General features: G+C 36.1%; 1 protein-coding gene and 1 long non-coding RNA gene across 2 annotated transcripts; both read right to left on the reverse strand.

Annotated features, from left to right (window-relative positions):
• Nucleotides 1-1,445: 1,445 nt before the first annotated feature.
• Nucleotides 1,446-19,541, reverse strand: LOC101219074 (PH, RCC1 and FYVE domains-containing protein 1). Its single transcript, XM_004139010.3, has 9 exons — nt 18,880-19,541; nt 13,747-13,833; nt 12,554-12,643; nt 10,801-10,881; nt 10,477-10,671; nt 8,255-10,393; nt 4,082-4,228; nt 2,953-3,332; nt 1,446-1,909 (listed from the first exon to the last, which is right to left on the reverse strand). The coding sequence occupies exons 1-9, from the start codon at nt 18,937-18,939 to the stop codon at nt 1,777-1,779; spliced, it is 3,312 nt and encodes a 1,103-aa protein (XP_004139058.3). The 5' UTR covers nt 18,940-19,541; the 3' UTR covers nt 1,446-1,776.
• Nucleotides 4,781-8,246, reverse strand: LOC116402487. The gene is made up of 2 exons (XR_004214881.1): nt 6,859-8,246; nt 4,781-6,661 (listed from the first exon to the last, which is right to left on the reverse strand). It is a non-coding gene; the product is annotated as an uncharacterized LOC116402487 (long non-coding RNA).
• Nucleotides 19,542-20,917: the final 1,376 nt, after the last annotated feature.

Here is a 20,917-nt window from a genome sequence, read left to right on the forward strand (position 1 = left end):
GCATATTATGTTAGTTTGACAAATTTACAGTACAACACCAATTTTTTCTTGAGGTATATCTATAGGTGTTAAACCACAATCCTTCAAAGAACCTATGAAGGATGTTAGATCGTGTGCTCCAATGCAAACATAAATTCATGCTTTAGAAGATAATGGCACTTTGACCCAGAAAAAATTACCTTTTGGTAAGAAAGTTCTTGGGAGTAAATCGGTATACGAGATTAAATTCAGCTCAGATGGAAGTTTTGAGAGATTCAAGGCTAGATTAGTTATTTTTTGAAACCATCAAGTTGAAAGGGGTTAGTTATAATGAAACGTTCGCTCCCGTTGCAAAAATTGTGATAGTTCAAACTTTCTTAGTTGTAACAGCGTTAAAGAATTGGAAGTTCCATCCAATATATGTTCATGGTGACTTAGATGAAGAAGTATATATGAAAATCTGTTCTGGACTTACTTCTAATGATTTCACTATGGTTTGTCGTCTTCAAAATTATTATATGGTTTACACCACGCTTCTCGTTATTGGTTCGTGAAGCTTGCATCATTCTTGAAGGGATATGGTTTTCTTCAATCCTATTATGATTATTCACTATTCACTTACACTAAAGGACTATACAACTAAATGTTTTAGTGTAAGTTGATGATTTAATAATCTCGGGTAATTAATGACTCTTATGTGATGACAAATTTTAAAGCATATTTAAGCAAGTGCTTCCATGGGAAGAATCTTGGTGTGCTCAAATATTTTCTTAGTATTGAAGATGCTAGAAGCACTTTAGGTTTGTTTTTATGCCAGAGAAAGTATGCTCTCAGTTCACGTTCTATCTCAATCTATGCAAAAACCAAGGCAAGATCATTAGGATGCTACTTTACGAGTTGTTTGCTATTTAAAGAAATCTTCGGGCCAAGGAATATTGTGGGATTTGATATACATAATTTCTATCAATCGTTCCTTCAAAGATAAGGAGTTTAAATCCCTAACTATGGCACAACCAAGTAAGTGATGTATACAGAAGGTGAAGTCAAATTCCTTATCTTCGAATGTACGATTGTTATGCTCATTCCATATGAGCCAAGAAAAAAGCTCTCCTGATGAGGCACTTAAATATGCCTTTTTTTGCTTTCGTATTGATGACCGATAAGAAGCATATACAGTAGAGCCAGAGGGGTTTCACATGGTAAATAGTTTGGTCTATTTTTCTATATTTAAAAAGCTCCTTTTAAAACTAAAAAAAGTAGTTTTCTTAGTAAGAATTCACGAGTTTTTAAGAAACGGTTAAATAGACATAATTTTTAAAAATAGAAAAACTAAAAACAAAATGATTCTCAAACAAACAATTATACATAAACCTAAACAAGAAACTTCAACAAATAATTATATGTTTGAATGAAAAAAGAATAAATGTAAGTAATCATTTAGAATATTACTAGAAAAAGAGAGGGCAGGAGAGGAAGATGCTTTTAGAATTTATACTGCAACTGATTTTATCAATAGACAGCAACTAGTAGTATTTACATTTCTCATAACCCCCACACAGCCATACAGGGGAAGAATGGAAAAAGAAATTAAAAAAAGAAAAACACTAAACCTGAAAGAAATATGAAATCGACATTCGAAAAACAAATCATCAAATTCATCTAATTTTCCCTCTAATAGTTCCAATCTAAATCTCAATGGTCAATATGACCCAGTAGTTAAGTAGAGCTTGGAAATTGAACAAACCTTTTTGTTTTTCATATACAAAATGATTTGATTTCTGTGGCTGTTTGCACAAGTCAATGAGTCAACTCTTCACTTCCAATCCCTATACTAGACTTGTCCATCACCCGTACATTGTATCGCTCGTAAACTCGTGCACGGTTCTCTGCCCACCAGTGCTCTGCTTGTTTCTCTGTAAACCGCTTTCGACTGCATCGAACATGAACTGGTCATTTAAAATTCAGAGAAATCTTTGCATGGAGAAAAGATCATGAAGGAATCGATTGCTTGCATGATTAATCGTACGAACAAAAAAAATCATAAGAAATGAAATGTAAAATCAAGGTGTTCTGAAGTCACTACTACATCTAGAAAAATTAACCCTCTTGTATGACCTTAAAATATTGACGAAATGAGAAAGAGATAATGTTACTGCTCCTTGATACTTGATACTGGATACTCCACATTTTTGTTTTTTAGGCAAAACAAAGACAACCTAAGGGCAGTGGAAATGATTAACCCCCTCTGAGAGACGCTAATTACAAAAACTTCCCAATTATGAATGACATAGAGTTGGATAATTGAAACAGAATTTCCAGTTGCTATGACATCAACAAGCTCTAAACTGCAATTGGTACTCCACATTTGTGATGATGAGATATGATACCATAAGCAAACTTTATCAAAAGAAAAATACTTCTTCCAACAAACTGCAGGTCTTGTTTGAAAATAATTTTGTATTTAGCTCTTCACTTTTGAATAGAGTTAGTTGACCACCTATTTAGATAATGTTGGCAAAATGATTTAAGTCTATAAACACCAATTCCACCTCTAAGTTACTTTGCTTTGTTATATTCACCTTCTACCAATGTTAAAAAATCAAGTCAAGTTATGAAAACTAGAAAAAGTAAATTTTAAAAATATGATTTTGAAATTTGGAATTTGGCTAAAAATTTATCTGAAAGATGAAACCCATGGTAAAAAATAGAAAAGAAAGACTTAAAATTTTCAAAAACAAAAAACCAAATGGTTACTAAATGGGACATAATAATCTTTTTTATTTGTAAAAATAAATTTGGAATCTTGTTCTTGATTATCAAACAACCTGCAAGTATACACAACCAAGAAATGAACAGCTGGGCGAACAAAAAGTACTTAGTTATCATGAGCTTCAACCAGTAGGTCTCCCACCATGGACACCTGAAGCAGTATTATATAGGAACTGGGTATAAAATTGGGTAAAACATGCTTACCTGAAACGAACTCGCTTAAGATCCTTGGCACCTCCTGGTTGTGAGGTGAGTGTAATATATACACCAGGCTCATCTTGCTCGACCCATTCTGCTTCTTGGCGAGATTCAGTTTCTTTGATTCTATTTCCATTCTTTGCTGAATCCAATTGACTCGATTTGCTTTGAGTTGAAGACTGGTTATTTGCAGTGCTTGATCCATTAGAAAGCAACTGGACACTTGAACTGTTTGAGTCTGTCTCTAAGGATGTTTCTTGACCACTTAATTGGTCTATGAAAGTGTTGATCAAATGATTGAAGGGTGGACCGGAGCTGAAAGAGGCAAGAGTTGATTTAATGTTACGAGCAGCTCCAACTGGCAGCCTTTCAGCCATTTCCTTCAGCTGTTCAAGATCCGATGGAAAAAAAATTTCAGTATTCATTTCCATCAAATTCTCATATAACATTAAGGGAATAAGATTGAAATGCATCATAGCTGAAGACAATGGAGCAACTTGTTCCAGACATACTTTTAATTTTGAGTAACGTAGCTCATCAAGATAAATGCTTTGTTGGAATATAACACACAACACAAGCAAGAATAACTTACATATTATGAATTAAACTTGCACCAAACGAACTGAAAAAGATGACAAATGAAAAATGGATGGAAAACCAGCTGAAAAGTTTATGTCCGAGACACAAACGTCTAAAGTAAAAAAAGAAATGGAAAAAAGAATGAAAAAACAAGTTGAGCTTATAGTTTTTTAATTAACAATTAGAAGTTTTTAAATACAGTTCCTGAAATTTATTCTCAGGACTATTAGAAACGGAAACCAAAATATGTTTTTTTTCCTTCATTCCTGGAAATCAACATATGTAAGGAATCATGACCAGGATGCACTTTAATAATTCAATTACTTCGGAGTTCAAATCATGCACTCTTTCTTTTTCTTGCTTGGTTTTAGAATCATCGATAATGTATTTCTGTTGTAGGTAGATTAATTTACATAATATAAAATCTTGTTTGGAAGGCAATTATGTTTTTAGATTTATTGAGTTTGACAAATATAATACCCATTTGGTCATTTATGTAGTCATATAATGGAAATCATGAAGTATTAGAATAGCTCATAAAAAAAGATCAACTTACTTGTGCAGTTAGTGACTTGATCACTTCTTTGGCTGCATTGCATCTTGCAGCCTCCTCACTTGCTATTGATATTGCTTCCTTCAACTGTTTACTTGTTCTTTCTAGTTCAACTTCTTGAAGTTGTGCCTTGCGTGTAAGGTTTTCAACCTGAGAATATTCGGTGGAGCAAACTTAAGTCTCTAATACAATATTATTTAGCCTATTACTTCCCTTAATGATTTTTAGGTCATACTATTTGTTTAACCGGACAAACAAGTAGAAGAGAGATAAATAAACAGTGTCCTATAGAAAATGTAATAATCATATGCCATTGACAACACTATAAGAAGATTACGGGTATACTCCTCTGCTGTAAATCATTCATGCACAAATTTGTATAAAACACTTTGTTAAAGAAACAAACAATAAAAAGAAGAACCAACCTGTAAATAAATTTTAGATTTTCTTGCCATTTAATAATAAAATTAATAACAACAATAATGATAAGTTGTCATAAAATCCATGATCTTAAAAGCGTTAAAGCCAATTAATGTGCACCTCATTTCATCCTACAAGAAAAACCACCCACTGACACATTTTACACAGTTAATTTACTATATTATTGAATATAATAATTCAGAGTACATAACCTTTTATGTAGGCAAATAAATAGACCTCAAACAAACCTACTGAAGGAAAATACATAAAACGAAAATATAATAATCACAAATCCTAGTTTTCTTTTACCACACTCCCCCAAACCCAAGGTGTAAAATCACGAACAACTTGAGTTTGTGAAAAAATGTCCAAATCAAATCAACATATCTAGGATAGAACCAAAAACTCATGAAGATCAAAAACAAGAACTTCTAGACTAGAAACACAATCCCACGAAGAACAAAACCAAGAACTTCTAGTATCTAAACAAACCCCACAAAGATTGATTTGAAAATGGAACAAAAACCCATCATCATCATCATCATCATCATCATCATCATCATCATCATGATTATTATTATTTTGATTTGCCATAATTGCAAATGAACCAACTTGAAGCAAACCAAACTAATTAAACTGAACCAAACTCAAACTGGTTTTACTGAAGTGAACTGAATTGGCTTGACTAAACCAAAATGAAAACACCGAACAAAACTGGTTGAACCAAAACTTAAATGAGCCGGCCTTAATGACTAAACCAAATGTTGCACGATCTTCACGAAATAGGGAGCACAAACGTGATTCGAACAGTCTGTAGCGGCTGCAAATCAGATCTGAAGCGGCACGTGATAGGAAGGGAAAAGATGGAGTTAGGCAGAATACACGGAGAACAGCGAACTTTGGTTGCTGTGTGCAAACAAGAAGAATGGATTTGAGACAGGTGCAAATTTGTTCAACAACAGATGGATTGAAGTACAATATGAAAGCTCAACAAAATGGATTGAAGTGCGTGTGAACTAGAGCAAGGGTAGGCAGAACAAGACTTGTTACAACAAGCAAGCGACAGGTCTGCCTCCATCGATGACTGATCAACGAAGGCAGAGATTGAAGGATGTGACTGCTAGGGTTCAATGAGACAAAACCCTAAGCTCTGATACCATGTTAATTTTATATATTATTAAATATAATAATTCATGGTACATACTAAATAATGACTTTTTATGTAGGAAAATAAATAGATCTCAAAAAAACCTACTAAAGCAAAATACATAAAAGGAAAATAATAATAATCATAAATCCTAATTTTCCTTAACACATGAAACCGCATAGGCCATAGGATATCCTAGATAAGTTGTCATCAAGTCGATGATCTTAAAAGCGTTAGGACATACAATTTGGAGATTTCTTCATGAAGAGAATGTTCTTTGGAAAGTGCTTTTTGGTGCCAAATACTATGAATTTAGTAATGGGAGCAGCTGGCCTACCCCTACTCATCATGGCACTTCTAAGTCCACTTGACACTTTATTTGTCGGACCATTCATTTGATGACACTTCATGGACATTGATGTCTTGGTAATGGAATCTTTCGTTTCCTTCTGAAAAGACTCTTGGCTCACTTTTTGGTGTTGTTTCCACTGTTTCCCCTCAACTTTTTCATCTTGCTCTTCATCCTAATGCACCGCAACTCTCGGTTAACGTGTGGGTTGCAGATTCATATGCTTGGGATTTGCATCTTTGTTATAATCTCAAGGAGTTGGAGACAGCTGAATGGGGTAATCTGTGTCATTTCTTGACTTCACTCAAGGTTCGTTCACCTCGTGATACTTGGTTCTAGCTTTTGCATTCGTCTTTGAGTTTTTTTGTTAGGTCTCTCATGGGTGGTTTGATAGGCTCATCCAGTTTTGAAAGGTCTTTATTCAGTTATTTGGTGTGATCATTACCCTAGGAAAATTTAATTTTCCTTTTTGAGCTAAGTCTTGGCAATACTAATTCATCTAATCGACTACAATGACAAATGCCTTATATGCAACTTTCTTTTTCTTGGTGTGTTGTGTGAATTTTTGGCTGCTTCAGTTGGGACCTTGGGGACTTTTGGCTGATCTTTGCCTTTCCCTAGCAATATTTTTATTCTTCTCGCTACTCTTTTGGCCTTGGACATCCTCCTAATGTAAGAAGAACAGAGGTTAATTGGGTAATTAGTTAATATTCTAGATTAATTTCAATTTTACCCACACTTGTGATAAAACTCTATAAATATAAGTCTTCCCCTCTTATTATATGAAACAATTATTATCATTCTAATAAAAGATTCACAATCTTGATTCTAGGAGAACTATTCCTTGAGAATACTTGGTCTTACATCAATTTAGTATCAAAAAGTGATCGCCTGGACTAACATTGATTGCCACCGGTGGAAGACTGGAAAACTCTTTTTGACGCCAATCACAAAAGGGAGCTTCATGAGTTGTGCTCGTTACCAAACAACACACATCTAATTAGGGGGAACCCTTGAAATTCCAAGAAAGAAAGAAACCAATGATTTTTCAAGATTTTGCAAGAATGAACAATTACTGATCAGAGATGTCCAAGAAAAAATACATCAGTTGCTACAAGCAAGAAAATCAATTGTATTTCCAAGAAAAAATTGCTGGAGTTCTAACTCAAGTGATTCAGAAGAAGAATTACAACATATTAGTTTTTTCCATGCCCAATTTTCTCAAAGAACCTATCATTACCCACAGTAGAAATTTGGTTCAAGTGATTCTAGTGACTCCAATGACATTTCTAAGGCAGTTTGGAATGGAACAAGATGACGACAATATATATAGGAAAAAGGCCCAACAATACAATCAAACCCATTTTTCAAGAAACAACGTAAAGATTGTTGGGAGTTGCATGAATTAAAGAATCATCGAGAATAATAAAAGAGACTCTCCATCTCTTGGATTTTTACAACCAAAGATAAATGTTCAAGACTCAAAATTAGTCTTTTGCTAATTAAACATGACCAAGAAAGAGAATCAATGGATGAGTCCTATACCCACTATGACCAAGAAAGACAATCCTTAGATATTTTAGTATTTTACTTTGCTCTAAGTTTATTTCAACTTTTGTATTAGAGCTTGCTAGAGCCTATAAAGTTGTCTAATTTAGTAACTTGCATTGTGTGTGAAAATAATAAAAGAGGTTATCGTGGTTTTTTCTCCTTGTACTAGGAATTTCCGAAGTAAACCTTGTGTTCTCTTTTTTACTGTTTAACGGGAGGAAATAAAGAAAACAACAAAAGAAATCTAACGTCCATGGGGGAAATTAACACAAACCTTGGGGAAGAGAAATCTGGACAATCCCTTCTTTAAAGTCTCATAATAATAGGTGGTGTTAAGAGAAAAAATTGGTTTGATCTTTGGGGTAGGAGCACCCTAAAAGAAAGGGAAGACCATTCAACCAGTTCTCTCAGTTGAGAAAAACCCTTTCAAAGATCAAACCCAGACCTGACTCTCCGTTCCAGCATTTTCTGATGGATATTGCTAAGCATTTTCTAAACAAATTAAAACAAGAAAAGCATCGAGAAAAAGTTATGCTAAGAAAAGGACAGACATAACGACGTAAAATAGCTTATACATACAAGTGATAAATCTCTACACAAATCAACACAAGAAAAATATACTGCCATTTCCAAAACATCATTGCAGTTTTAACTAACCAAATCACATAAATGCCAATAAGGGACTAAAAGCAGTAAGAAAATACGATACCTGAGCCCTTAATCTAATAACCTCCTGGCTAAGTCTGTTGTTTGTGCTTTTGGCATCATTCACAGCAATCCTTGGAGAGGTAAGTCCTCCAAGAGTAGGAGTAGGAGTAGTTGAACGTGGAGGGCTGGGACGCCTAGATATTGGAGATGTAGCTCGTGAAACAATTCTTGATCCAGGAAGAGATGCAGCAAAGAACTTCTTTGAAGATCCAAAGACTGGGTTAAAAGATTTAGAGATATTAAGAGATCCCCGCTGAGAGCCTCCACTAGGAATTGGTGAGACCCTACTGCTGCTAAATTCTAGTTTCTTGTTTTTCTTTGAAAACTGACTTTCCACCTGCTTGAATGATTCAACAGAAGGAAGCCTAGCAAGCTGAGAACGAGGTTTCAAGTCCAACTTATCATTTTTGTTCACGGGTTCCGTTGATCCTTGATTAATGCTCCCTCTTCTGCTCAGTGAAGACTGGGAAGAAGTGTCCATTTCAATAAATTTTTTTAGTTTATGATAGCAATTATCACAAACACGATAAACTTTGTTGGGGTTTGGTGCCATTGAAGCCTTGAGAGACTTCTTACTGCTGCAAGAATGACAAAACACAAGACCACAATTATAACAATTGTGGCGTTTCCTTTTAAAGTTGAATGGTAGACGGCAACCAGAACACATGGATTGATCAACACCTGAAACCCACTTATGAAGGCAAATAGCAGCAGTAAAATTGGTGCCACAAGCAATACTTTTAACTTGCTTATCTTTAAGAGCCTCAACTAATGTCGGAGTATTTCTATCATCAGTGCTGCCATGACCTAAACGACCATTCGCCCCCTTGCCCCATGTGTAAACCTCAGTTCTAGAAGTTAAAACAGCAACATGGTAAGCACCACAGGCTAGCTCCTCCACAAAGCTTTTTGAGAGTTTTCCTTCAACTCGTGCTGGGAGCTTTCCATCTGCCTGAGGATTCCCTAGCTGACCATAAACAGGGCTTCCCATAGTGTAGATATGGCCAGAGTTTGTAAGTGCTACAGTTAAACTATGTCCACAAGCAACTTGACAAAAGTTCGGTTCAACAAGAGCAGCAACACAAGTAGGCACAAGCCTTGCCTCTTTGTCACCATGCCCTAGCCGACCTTTATCCCCATCCCCCCAAGTAAACAGCTTCCCTGAAGAGTTGTTATTCGAATTTGGATTTCCAATTATAACTTCTACAACTGCAGCTGTATGCCAAACACCGCAAGCAGCTCGGACAGTACGTAGACCTTTGAGAGACTCCACTTCTCTAGGTATTGAGATGCTGTCTCGATCTCCATGACCAAGAACACCAAATGTGCCATCACCAAATGTAAATAATTTTCCAGCAGATGTCACCAGTGCTGTATGCCAAGGTCCACAAGAGATAGACGATATGTGTAGGCCCTGTAAGGGACCAGTTACTCGTTTTGGAACCCAGTGACTTACATCTTTTCCATGCCCAAGAAGGCCAGAATTATAGGTGCCATCACCCCATGTATACAGATCACCAGAAAGTGTTACAGCACACGTATGATATTCACCACAGGCTACTAGCTCAATGTTTAAATTACTCAGGGCATCTATAAGCTTTGGATGATGAGCATCAGAATCTCCTCCATGCCCAAGCCTGCCTCCATATTCTTCGCCCCAGGAGAAAACTTCACCTTGTTTGGTCACCAAGGCAGCATGCCGATTACCACAGGCAATGTTTTGTACATCAAGTACTACTACAGACTCTAAGGCTTTTGGCAGCAAAGAATCAATTTTGCTATCAAAAGAACTTCCAACTCGACGAGTTCCACCACCAAGGACACCTTCACCAGTTCCTTCCCCCCAGATAAAAACATCCCCCAACGCATCACAATCATCATTTCCTGAACCTTGGCTTGATGAGCTGACAGCACTAGATAGACTAACCCTAAAAGCATCCATTGGAACTGTTTTCATGTGTCCATGCATGCTATCTGAACCTCCAGATGACAAAGAATGAACTGAACCACTTGCAGAATCTGAGTGGAAGAAACCTTTAGGAGGAATATTATACAACATTACATCTGATAATGCCTTATCCAGACCATATTTTGGAGGACTTCCATAGGGACTGTGAAGTCTAATAGGCTCTCCACCTTCCTGAAAATTTATGTAATGATATGTTACTTTAATTTCACTTGAAAAATGCTGTGAAGAACTGGAATACTAAAGGACTAATATACCTTTTGCACGCTGTCATTGCTGCTAAATGGGGAATGCAAGGGAGAACTTCTTTGTGTAAATGTTCTAGGACTATTTACTTCAGACAGCATCCCATCACTCCGTGATTCAGTTCTCCACTTTCGATTATGGATACGTGAGATTAATGCTTTTAAGCCACTAAACCAAACCTCAGTTTCATCTTTATCCTTGCATATCTAGTATATCACAAATAAGAACACCACAGAGTTACTCATGTACCAGCTCTCTCTTATAGAATGCCAAAGAGCATCAACAGAAGAAAAAGTTCAGTATTATTATTATAAATAAGTGAAAGAAAGGCTAACCAAATCAAGCGACCTCTCATTATATATTAGAGAAAATGATTGGCATTCCTTCTCAGGCCGCGGATATCTTTGAAAGATAGGCTGAAAAAATTAAAACCACAATTAATTAAAGTATTAGGTGGTTGGTCGCTGATATAGACACTCCATCATGCTTATTATTATTATTGTTATTTATAAGAAACATGTATATTCATATAACAAAAGAGAACAACCTAATAGTAAGGGACAAGAAGGCCCTACGCAGAAGAAACTAAAAAATGATGGCATTCCAATTGTTGAATATCATAGAAAAGCTATAATTACGAAAGTGTTACCATCATGCTTATTATTATTTATTAGAAAAAACAGAAAATGCATCCCTCGAAAAGGGAAGCAACCTAAAGGGCAAAGAAACAGGATGCCCTCTCCTCTCAACCAGACATTACAAAAAAATCATCCTATCTAGGTTCACAGGGTGGGTGGCGTAATTCCGGAAAACATTTATGAATGCTACTCCACAACATTGGTAAGGAAAAAAGGAAGGCTCTCTCTCCCCTCTCTTCTTTTCTCCTTCCTTTCCTCTCATGAAAGCTGTAAATTGCTGGGTCATTCTACTGTATCTGGTTCGAGCAAGGGATTTTCTATATTGAAGATGTTGATTTTCGCAGAATTCTTCAAGTCTCTGAGAATCAACTGGCTTATTACTGCAGTTTCGGTGTTGGTTCAAGATGAGGAACATTGCGTCTTCCTCAAAGATGGTAGCGACACACAAGGCTCCACAAAGCTCAGAAAACTCAGAGTCCCCTCTGGATGGGTGGCCAGATGTGCTGCTCGGAATTCTTCAGGGATCCAATCTTTTGTACACATACATTCAGGGGTGGAAAAACAAGGTTGGGTCACTTTCTTACTGACTCATGAATACGAACAGTGGCACTCTTCTCTTCAAACTGCTTCGCCTCTATTACACATGGAAACCAGAAAACACTCTTTACCCATTCAGGACCAAGCTATGCAGACAAAGTGGAGATCAGTTTTGAAAAATCCCCAGGTGCAAAACTTCAAAAAAACAGAGTATGCTGCCTAAGAAGACTTCATCAGTCAGTCCCTGTCCCACCCTTCAGAAACTCCTAAGTTCCAAAAGCAATGGGTCCATAAAAGCATCAACGTTATTCAGGAGGATTTTAATGACTTATGGATCATTAATAGATTATTTATTTTTTATGAATGAATAGAAATTTCCCAGTTACTGGAAGAGCATTTTCAGGTGAAAGTCATCATAAACCCTCTGTTCGTGGATAAAGCAATTATTAAGTTTAAACAGGGCAATGTAGACGATGTGATCAAGGCCTCTCCTCGTGTGTTTCTTGTCTAAGGGGAGGAGGGAAAAAAAGCAAGAGAATGAAATGAAAATGACAACTCATTAGCCATTAGCATCGTGAACTTTTTTAACCGTAAAATTGAAACTGAAAAGTTGTAACTATAACCAATTTATATAATATCCAAATAATAAAAGTTAAAGAAAGATTTCAAAGAAAATATTAAACACGGCAGTAATGATATATTACCTTCTTCACTCAAATACAATTGCATTAATGTTTACCATTGCACCATTAAGCAATATCACAGGACACATCCAATTTACACTTGTAGACCAGCAAATGGTAATTATTTTTTATACTAGCAAATGATAAATACTTTGCATTGGATACTAAAAATAACAGCTAATTTAAATTACAGGCTAACAAGTAATAATTATTTTGAATTGAAGACTTACAGTCCGTTGCCCAGAAATAATTCTAGAGACGTGGCTTAGCTTAAGGTGCTTCTCCTCTTTCCCCGAGAACCATATCAAAATAGACTCATCCTGAAACCATAAAGATGTTACTTAGAATCTTTTCAATGGGAGTGCAAGTAAAATTCAGAACGATGGCTAATTCAGTATCCACCAATTAAAACCACAATCACACAATGAAAAGAGATTACAGTTGCATTATAAAAAAAAAAAAAAAAGTATATGCATTACTGCTTGAAATTATGTGAATCAGCAACATACTTATGACAAACAGTGATACATGAAATCCAAAATATACCCCATTCCAAGGTCTCCCAAAGCTCAAATCCTACTCCTAGGCCTTCCATTTACAATAAAATGGAATATTTGACCACTTTGATGCAACTCCAAATCCAACATCTCCATGTATACCCAAAGTCTTTCTTTGCAGGGTCAAGAAAGTTCTAATCCATATGGTTATATGTCCACTAAAAGTCAATCTTAGTGATGACTCCCTCTTCTATAATCTCCAATAGCCTCATTAGTATAAGGGTCTGGTCAAGAATATCTTGCTGCAATGAACTGACCCTAAGAAATAGAGATCGTCCAAAAGAGAACCTTCTTCAATTTACTACCCAACACCTTAGCTATGATCTTAGACACGATTGTAACAACACTTATGGATCTAAAGTTCTTATGCCTATTTATAAACATCAATAAATATACTCTGCAAGATACAGACTTGGCAACACCAACTCAATATTTGACCACTTTGATTCAGATCATGGATATATCCACAAAGTAGGTTTTTAAAAAATTATGCCTCAAGAGAAATCCATAGGTTTACTGCTACGGACATGTGTTGGGAGCGATTTTGAAATGGTTAAAACCAATTTTTCGTATTTAAAATCACTCTGAAACACACCTACTCAAAATCAATTCAATGTTCAATTTTACACTTTCAAACAGAATTTCATACTATTTACAATTGATTTGGATTTTGGAATGACTAAAAAATCATTTCAACCGATTTTGAAAATGACAAGAGTGATTTTAATCATTTCAGAATCACTCTCAAACATGTCATGAAATAAAAGATAATACAAATACAAGTAGTCGTAGAGTTGTGCACTTAAACATTACACTCTAGTATGCTTTTGTATTCCTTTGTCATTTGGAGAAACAAGAATACTCACATTGGAAAGGCGGAAAGGACAAAACTTTGGCTTCCCTCTTCTTCCATACTTGAGCAAGTAGGCTCCTTTCTTCAAAGCAGTAATGGCCTTTAAGAATGATATAGAGACAAAAATACTGTATTAGCATCATTACAGAATTAACTTTGAGTTACAACATTATCATAAAGCAAGGGGAATATATCACAAAATCCTTGTGTGCTTGTCTACATAGAAATTTTATAAAAGGGAAACCAGAGTTAGATTAATCAAGGACAGAAATGAGCTTTAGAATAATATGGAAAATCTAAATCTTATAAAGGAAACTATACTTCTCATTAATGAAGAAAAGAGTACAAAATAAGAAAAAAAAACAGGCTAACAAGGTGACTGAAAAGAGAAAATAGAAAGCACAAAAGTACGCAAGATAAAGGAACAAAACACAGAGTTACCAAAAAAACAAACCCAATTGTTGGAAATATCTTGGAAATAATAGCCCGCAATAGCTTTTGGGAGGGAACACCGTCAGGAAGCTTTGATCTTGATTAGCTCAAAGCTATATGACCATGAATTATCAATCTAAAAAATTCTTTCGTTATGCTCTAGCCAAGTGTCTAAGAGAATAGCTTAGAAGCATTAATCTAAAGAAGCTTGTCATTGATTCGTATTGTACCAACTTGATAGCAGCTCAGTGAGATTCTCCCTTGGACTAAAAATTCTAATATTTGGTCAATCACACTTGTTGGATACCACCACACTTAGAGCATAAAACACAGAAAATAGATTGGAGATTGCATGAACCATCTGAACAAAGTGATTCTGGAGATAGAGCCAGACCTCCACTTCCTCAGCTTCATCTAAATCTTCTCCAACATTGAGGACCAACCAAGACAAAACTTTCTTAAAACTATCCCAAAAAGCATACCCAAAAAAACAAACAAGAAACCATGTATTGAAGGCCTAAATCTTCACAACTCATAAAGATAACCATGTCTGCATTAATCTACAACCACCAAGGATTTCAAAAAGGTCAATCTTAAGTTCGAACTCTAAAGCCAACTCAAAGGTCTTCACCAATTTAAGCAGTTGCCAATTATACTATTGTCTATGACCAAAAAGAGCATATGTCATTTTATTTATTAAAGAAACCATCCATTGATTTGATGAAAATGATACAAAAGAATTTCCTGAAACCATCCATTGATTTGATGAAAAGGATACAAAAGAATTTCCTATCTGTGATTATTACAAAAAATAACTCCATTAATAAACAAGGGTAGATAACCTATAATTCTAAAAAGATGTTAACAATTTGCTCTCCGTAATAGCTCAAATAGATGTAGATTCTACCAAGCAACTGATGTCACAATTCTTGTCCATGATGACACAAGCGCCTTGCTCCAACCAAAGGTTCCAAAGGACAACCCAAACATGATTTGGCCAAAGATCTTTTTTTTTTATGGATGACCCAATGGTGATAGGGAGAAAAAGAGAGAAGATATCACCGGGTATTGAAAATTTCTATCTGAAGGTGCCTGGAAGATATTTCCAAGATTTTGTAGCAATGGCACAGCTGCTAAAAGGTGAATTTGCATTTTCAGTATTGGGCAATGCATGGGTCAGTGACTAGGAAATAAATAAAGCCAAAGGAATCTTCCTTGTAGCTGGTCAAAATTGTTAAGGCAAGTGTGATTGAGCTCCCAAATAATAAAACCTAAAACTTCTTTTGGATGGCATCCTGACCATACATGATGCTGAAAGCCTAATATACATTTTTTTAAATGGAGACAAGCTTCTTTATTAATGATAATATATAGGACTAAAGCTCAAAGTACAAGAAGCGCTAAAGAACTAGGGAAGAACACAATCTAAAGTAAAAACTTAAGCAACAGAAAGAAGATGGCCTAAACAAATAAAGTCAAACAGAAAAGTTAACAAACAGAACAAAGCCTTTCCAAAGCAAAACATCCATAGAAATCTAAATACAAAGCAAAACTTGATAACTCTCTCAAGAGGAGTTCATTCGAATATAATTACTTGCACACCCAAATCTTTCAATATGAGAGGAGAAAAAAAAGCGCCAAAGAGAAGCCGCCCCAAAACTGATCTTGTCAATGCCATCTAGAACCCAAAGGAACACGAATAAATCTTCCAAAACAAGCAGAAACTGATTCCAAAAGAACTCCCCAGAAAAGACTCTGAGACCAAAACACAAAAACTATAACAAGCAGGCTACCACAAACAGTGAGGCGTAAACTCATCCACCCACACGAGAGCAAACGGGGAAAGGCAGCAATGGTTCAACAACTGCAGGGACTATAGAGGATGTCTGAAGGATCATCCTAGAATACGTCTGCAATCAAAAATTGTTGACTTTAGATGATCCGGTATTTTGCAAGGCTAGGGAAATGGGCGAGAAGCAAGGGGCAGTTTTTCAGAAATTAGGTCTTCCACACACTGGAAAAGGGCATTAAGATCTGTTTCTAGAGGCTCAAAGTGTATTTGCCCCTCAAGCTTCGCTATCTTATCAAAATGCTCCATTTCCTCACTACTGACTGAAAGGAGAGCCGAAAGAGGACTCCCTCTTTTTATAGAGGGATAGAGAGGGGTTTTGCTCGAGGAAACCCTCAAGAATTTCAACTTTGAGTTGGATAAAGAAAACTCAGCATACTTAAACTGCGTAGGATAAGAGGAATTAGAACCTGACTTTGTAGAATGGGCTGGAGCTTCCAATTGGGTACAACTAACTTCCAATAAATCTAGATAAGGTGGCCGAATCTGAACTGGCTGAACTGTTTATGAGTTTTGATCATTGGAGGAAAGAACCTTTGACAAAGATTTAGATGGAAATGAGCCATCTCTTTCTAAATTTCAACACTATATATCCTCTCTGGCAGAACCATTAAAGGGCTGTAAAAGGGAGGATTAGGTGGCCCAATCTGCAATTTCACCCTCCGTAAGGTTTCTTCCCAAGTGGAGATTCTTTTAGTATAACTAAGGTAGTATGGGATGTCTTTGTCCCACATTGGTTAGAATGGGATGACCAGTGTAGTACTTAAGTGGCTTGGCTCTCCCACCCCAATAGCTGGCTTTTGGGGTGTGGTTCTCCAAGGCGCTTAAGTACCTTATAGATTCTAAGATTAGCGTGAGTGTTCCATGAGTCAGCAGCACTGGCTACTTTCTTGAGAGTGATGATCTAATAGAGGAAATTGATATTGGAGGCTCGAAGAAGGGAGAGCATTCAACTCAAATAAGATCAAATTGATAGTGACCCCTCTCTGAGCAAGGACGTAGCTTTTTTCTCATACCCATCAAGCATTCCAACCTTCTAATTTCTATAATCCATTTCCTTTGTATTACTTGTTGTTTATATTTTTCCTGATGGAAATAGCTATAATACAGAGTCTATTGTCAATGAATCATGGGGCCAATGTACTTCAATAAATGGAAAAAGGATGAGGAGAACCAAGTGTAGTTCGGATGGGTGGCTGGAGAGGTAGCTTTCAGTATCAGCATCAGTAAAGAGGCACCCAACGATCTAAAGAAGTCAGACTCCAAAAATGTGCAAGCAGCATAACCGAAGCAGAAGAGAAATAGGTTGTAAACCAGTAAACAGGCTGTTGGTGTTACGAAAATGCCAAAGAATGCTGGTGACTGCTCATAAATTAAGGTCAAAATTATTCCATTACCAGAGAAATCTTATGTTACTAAATGCAAAAAGGAGGTGGCAGTGGAAGATGAGATAGTGTGGTTTGCTTGACAGGTTTGGGGAAGGATGATTCTCAGCCAAATAGGAGACTAACTGAATTTACATTTCAAGATGAGGATGGAAAGCAGCAGGCTGCTGAAATGTTAGAAGTAAACATTTTTTTTTATTTCAGGTATTATCTTGCCTTTTGAATACACCCGCCCCTGATAAAGAGAAGAATAAGGGAGTTAGGTGTGAAGGATTTGGGAGAATTGAGTCTTGGACAATATCTGGTTATGAAGATGGCTCACCAACTATATGGATCTCCACCAATGTTGCCAATTATGATCGTGCTAGGCCTGCGGGTGGATACAAAAAGCTATAAAATATCTTCTACAAGATGGTAAAGTCACACCAGCAATGGAGTGTTCAACACCAGGGTGAAAAATAGTCTTAAGACGCCTGTTAGATGGATGGTTTGCAATTACCTTAGGGCTGATTGCAGCTGCAGGTGCCATTAAAAAATCAAAGATGAGAGATATGGACCTCACTTCGACCCACATGACCATTTCAATAACACCATCCTCTACCAATTTTCTAAATCAACTGAGATGATCTCCTTAAACTAACAAAATTGAGGGCTTTCGACACTTGAACCAGATAATCTGTTCTTCCATGTAAACTTCCCTCAGTACTTCTACTTCATACAGTGGCCATTGGCAAGTGCTTTCAGTGTGTTCAGCATTCTCTCACATGACACCAACTTTATTATTTTTTAAAGAGAAACTAAAGATTCTTTGGCGAATGAATTTACAACAGGAAAAAGAAGCCTGAGCCAAAGGATTAAAAAAGGTCCTCGTCCTCTAATAGCCCAAAAGAACGATAAGATTGTAAAATAATATTTCGGGATAAATCTCAACCACCTACTTTATGTAATATTAGCAACTGTTTGAGTCCAGCAAAATGTGGGAATGGGAATTCAAACCTCCAACCATTTGCTTGAAAATGTGTGTTTTAACTAATTGAGCTATGATTGAGTTGGCTCTGCAGCGTTACCAATTGAAATAAAACTTCAAAGAATAATTTGTAGAAGTTTAGAATAAACCAATTCTCGTGCTTTCTAGATATATATACACACCCAACAAAATTCCTTTCTCACGTGCTCATTTCTGAAGCGAATATTACTTGATCGAGCTACACAAAGAGATGACCGAAGAGGAGAGAGGTAATCAAATGCAGCAGCACAAGGCAGAACCAAAAAGAAAAAATGTGACTAGCGTGGGTATCTGAGAGGAAAATCGAGGAAATAGAAGATTGAGGATACAACCGAGAGCAAAAATAAGCATAAAAAATTAGCTCAACATCACAGTTTAAGCATAAAAATATAGGCATTTTCCTGAAACTCGAATTACACAGATTACTACGTAGAAACAAACATAATAAAAGGATTGAAGATGTGAAAAAAGCACCTGCTCGACATCTCTCTCGACGGCGCCAGTCTTACTAAGATCCTGAACCATCCTATCCATCCCAGAAAAGAAAACGCCGCCTCGTTACCAATTCCTAACTCTCAGCACCAATCTCTAACAGCTCATCCATTTTCAAAACGAAAACCTTCCATTCACGAACCCCGTTCAGTCACACGATCACTCTCCAACAAAACCTCTCAAATCAACACAGAGAGACTAAAGGTAAGACCCCATCAATCAATCATCACAACAGCCACTCCGTCAGTCCACGTACACTAATCGTCCAAGCTCTCCACAAAGCAAGCACTAAAGGTCAAGCAAGAAGGGAAACTAAGAGAGTGAAGACTCCAGCAAACCAGCTGCTACCCTTTTCTTGAATCCTCCTGCAAACCCCAATTGATCGAAAAACTGTGGGAAAAGTTAAGCAATCAGATGGTTAAGAGGTCGTGGAGCTGGAGAAAGCTTGAGAGGAAGAAAACAAAGAACAATGTGGGAGAAAGGAGGAAAAGAAAGGGATGATTGAGCTCCGTGGAATTGGAATTGGAATTGGAATTGGAATTGGAATTGGAATTTGGAGAAGTGAAGCAATGGGAGCGGAGGAGAGAGAGATGAATCGGAAAATTTGGAATAGAGTAAAGCAAAAATGGTGGCTGGAGAGAGCTGAGATTAGAGGGTGATTGGGTTAAATGCCTTTTCATTGGGGGGCAAAATGGGAAAGTGGTTAACTTTCACTCCTACCATAATTATGTCGTCCTACACATTTATTTAATTCCATTTGACTTTTATTACAAACATAAATAAATAAGCAAATTTTATTTTTCTTACAACTTTTCTTTTGGGTTATCTTCTGAATTCTACAAAAGTACTTTTGTATGCTTTAACTTTAAATTGGTTTCAAAACAACAACTCTTTTCTCCACTTTTATAATTCGACGAAGATGTTCATCTTTCAGTCAATTTGAGGATCGTATGATGCTGATCGACTAACTACACATCAATTTGGGTGAATATGACGTGAAGGGAGAATTCCCTCAAACAATCAAACAGAATGAAACAAAATGTGAAAGAAATAAGAATTAGAAAATAATAAGCCGTATAACTTCATCTTTCTTGTTGCCGCTCCGTAATGGGTGAAGAAGAAGTGCGGGGATCAAAAGTACTTTGAATGTAGTTAAGATGGGTGCTGGAATGAGTGGGGATCAATCAAAGAACAAAAATAGAATTGTGAAGCGTGAAAACGGTGAAAAATAATGTTAGATTAAAAACGGTAGGAACGAAGTGAGTTTGGTGTTACAATTTATATCCAAAACATGAATTTCAAATTACATTTCCATTTTATTACTATTCAACAAACACTCGTAAATGTTTCTAAAATATAATGTACCTTCTTATTTAAAAAATATGTATACATACGTTCACTTTCGTGAATAGCAAACACATTAAACGAAAATTAATTTCGTGTTCCAAAAATTTTATGATTGTAAAAATGAAAAAAAAAAAGTTGAAAACCACACCCAAATAAAATACTCATTTGGTTAAAATGTTATTTAGTTGTGTGATTACATTTGATTCTCATGTGATTATCATTTAACTCTCATCTTATTACCATTTCAAGGATATTGAATGCTATCCAATTGTTGGCTAATTACTATCTCACACTAATCTTTTGATACTAATTATTATTAAGAATGGATTGTTATTTGATCAATTAATGGTATCCACTATTATCCCATATTTTGTCTTATTATCATCTAATATTATTGTCGATGATATCAATTATTATCTGATTATTGTCTGGTTACTATATGGTATTAGTTGTCAATGATACTGGTTTTTTTTTTTTTTTTGTCTCCTTATTGTCTGATTATTATTGAATAGATTGACAATAATACTTGTTATTTGGTTATTGTTTGATTATTATTTGATGATGATTTTTAATTATAATGATTGTTATTTGATACTAGTTATGTCACACCTTGCCCCGGGCACCTGCAGCTTGCTCGATCTGAGACATGGCTTGAATCAGTCGAAGTCATTCA

This window comes from Cucumis sativus, chromosome 1, assembly GCF_000004075.3.
Source record: "Cucumis sativus cultivar 9930 chromosome 1, Cucumber_9930_V3, whole genome shotgun sequence".
Taxonomy (NCBI): domain Eukaryota; kingdom Viridiplantae; phylum Streptophyta; class Magnoliopsida; order Cucurbitales; family Cucurbitaceae; genus Cucumis; species Cucumis sativus.

Excerpts from the sequence above, each read along its gene's own strand:
- LOC101219074 (XM_004139010.3), bottom strand. The coding sequence starts at position 18,939 with ATGGATAGGATGGTTCAGGATCTTAGTAAGACTGGCGCCGTCGAGAGA. Across the intron at positions 12,644-13,746 it reads GTCCTTTCCGCCTTTCCAAT|GATGAGTCTATTTTGATATG; the intron begins GTGAGTATTCTT and ends TTATGGTTTCAG. Across the intron at positions 10,672-10,800 it reads ATGAGAGGTCGCTTGATTTG|ATATGCAAGGATAAAGATGA; the intron begins GTTAGCCTTTCT and ends GTGATATACTAG.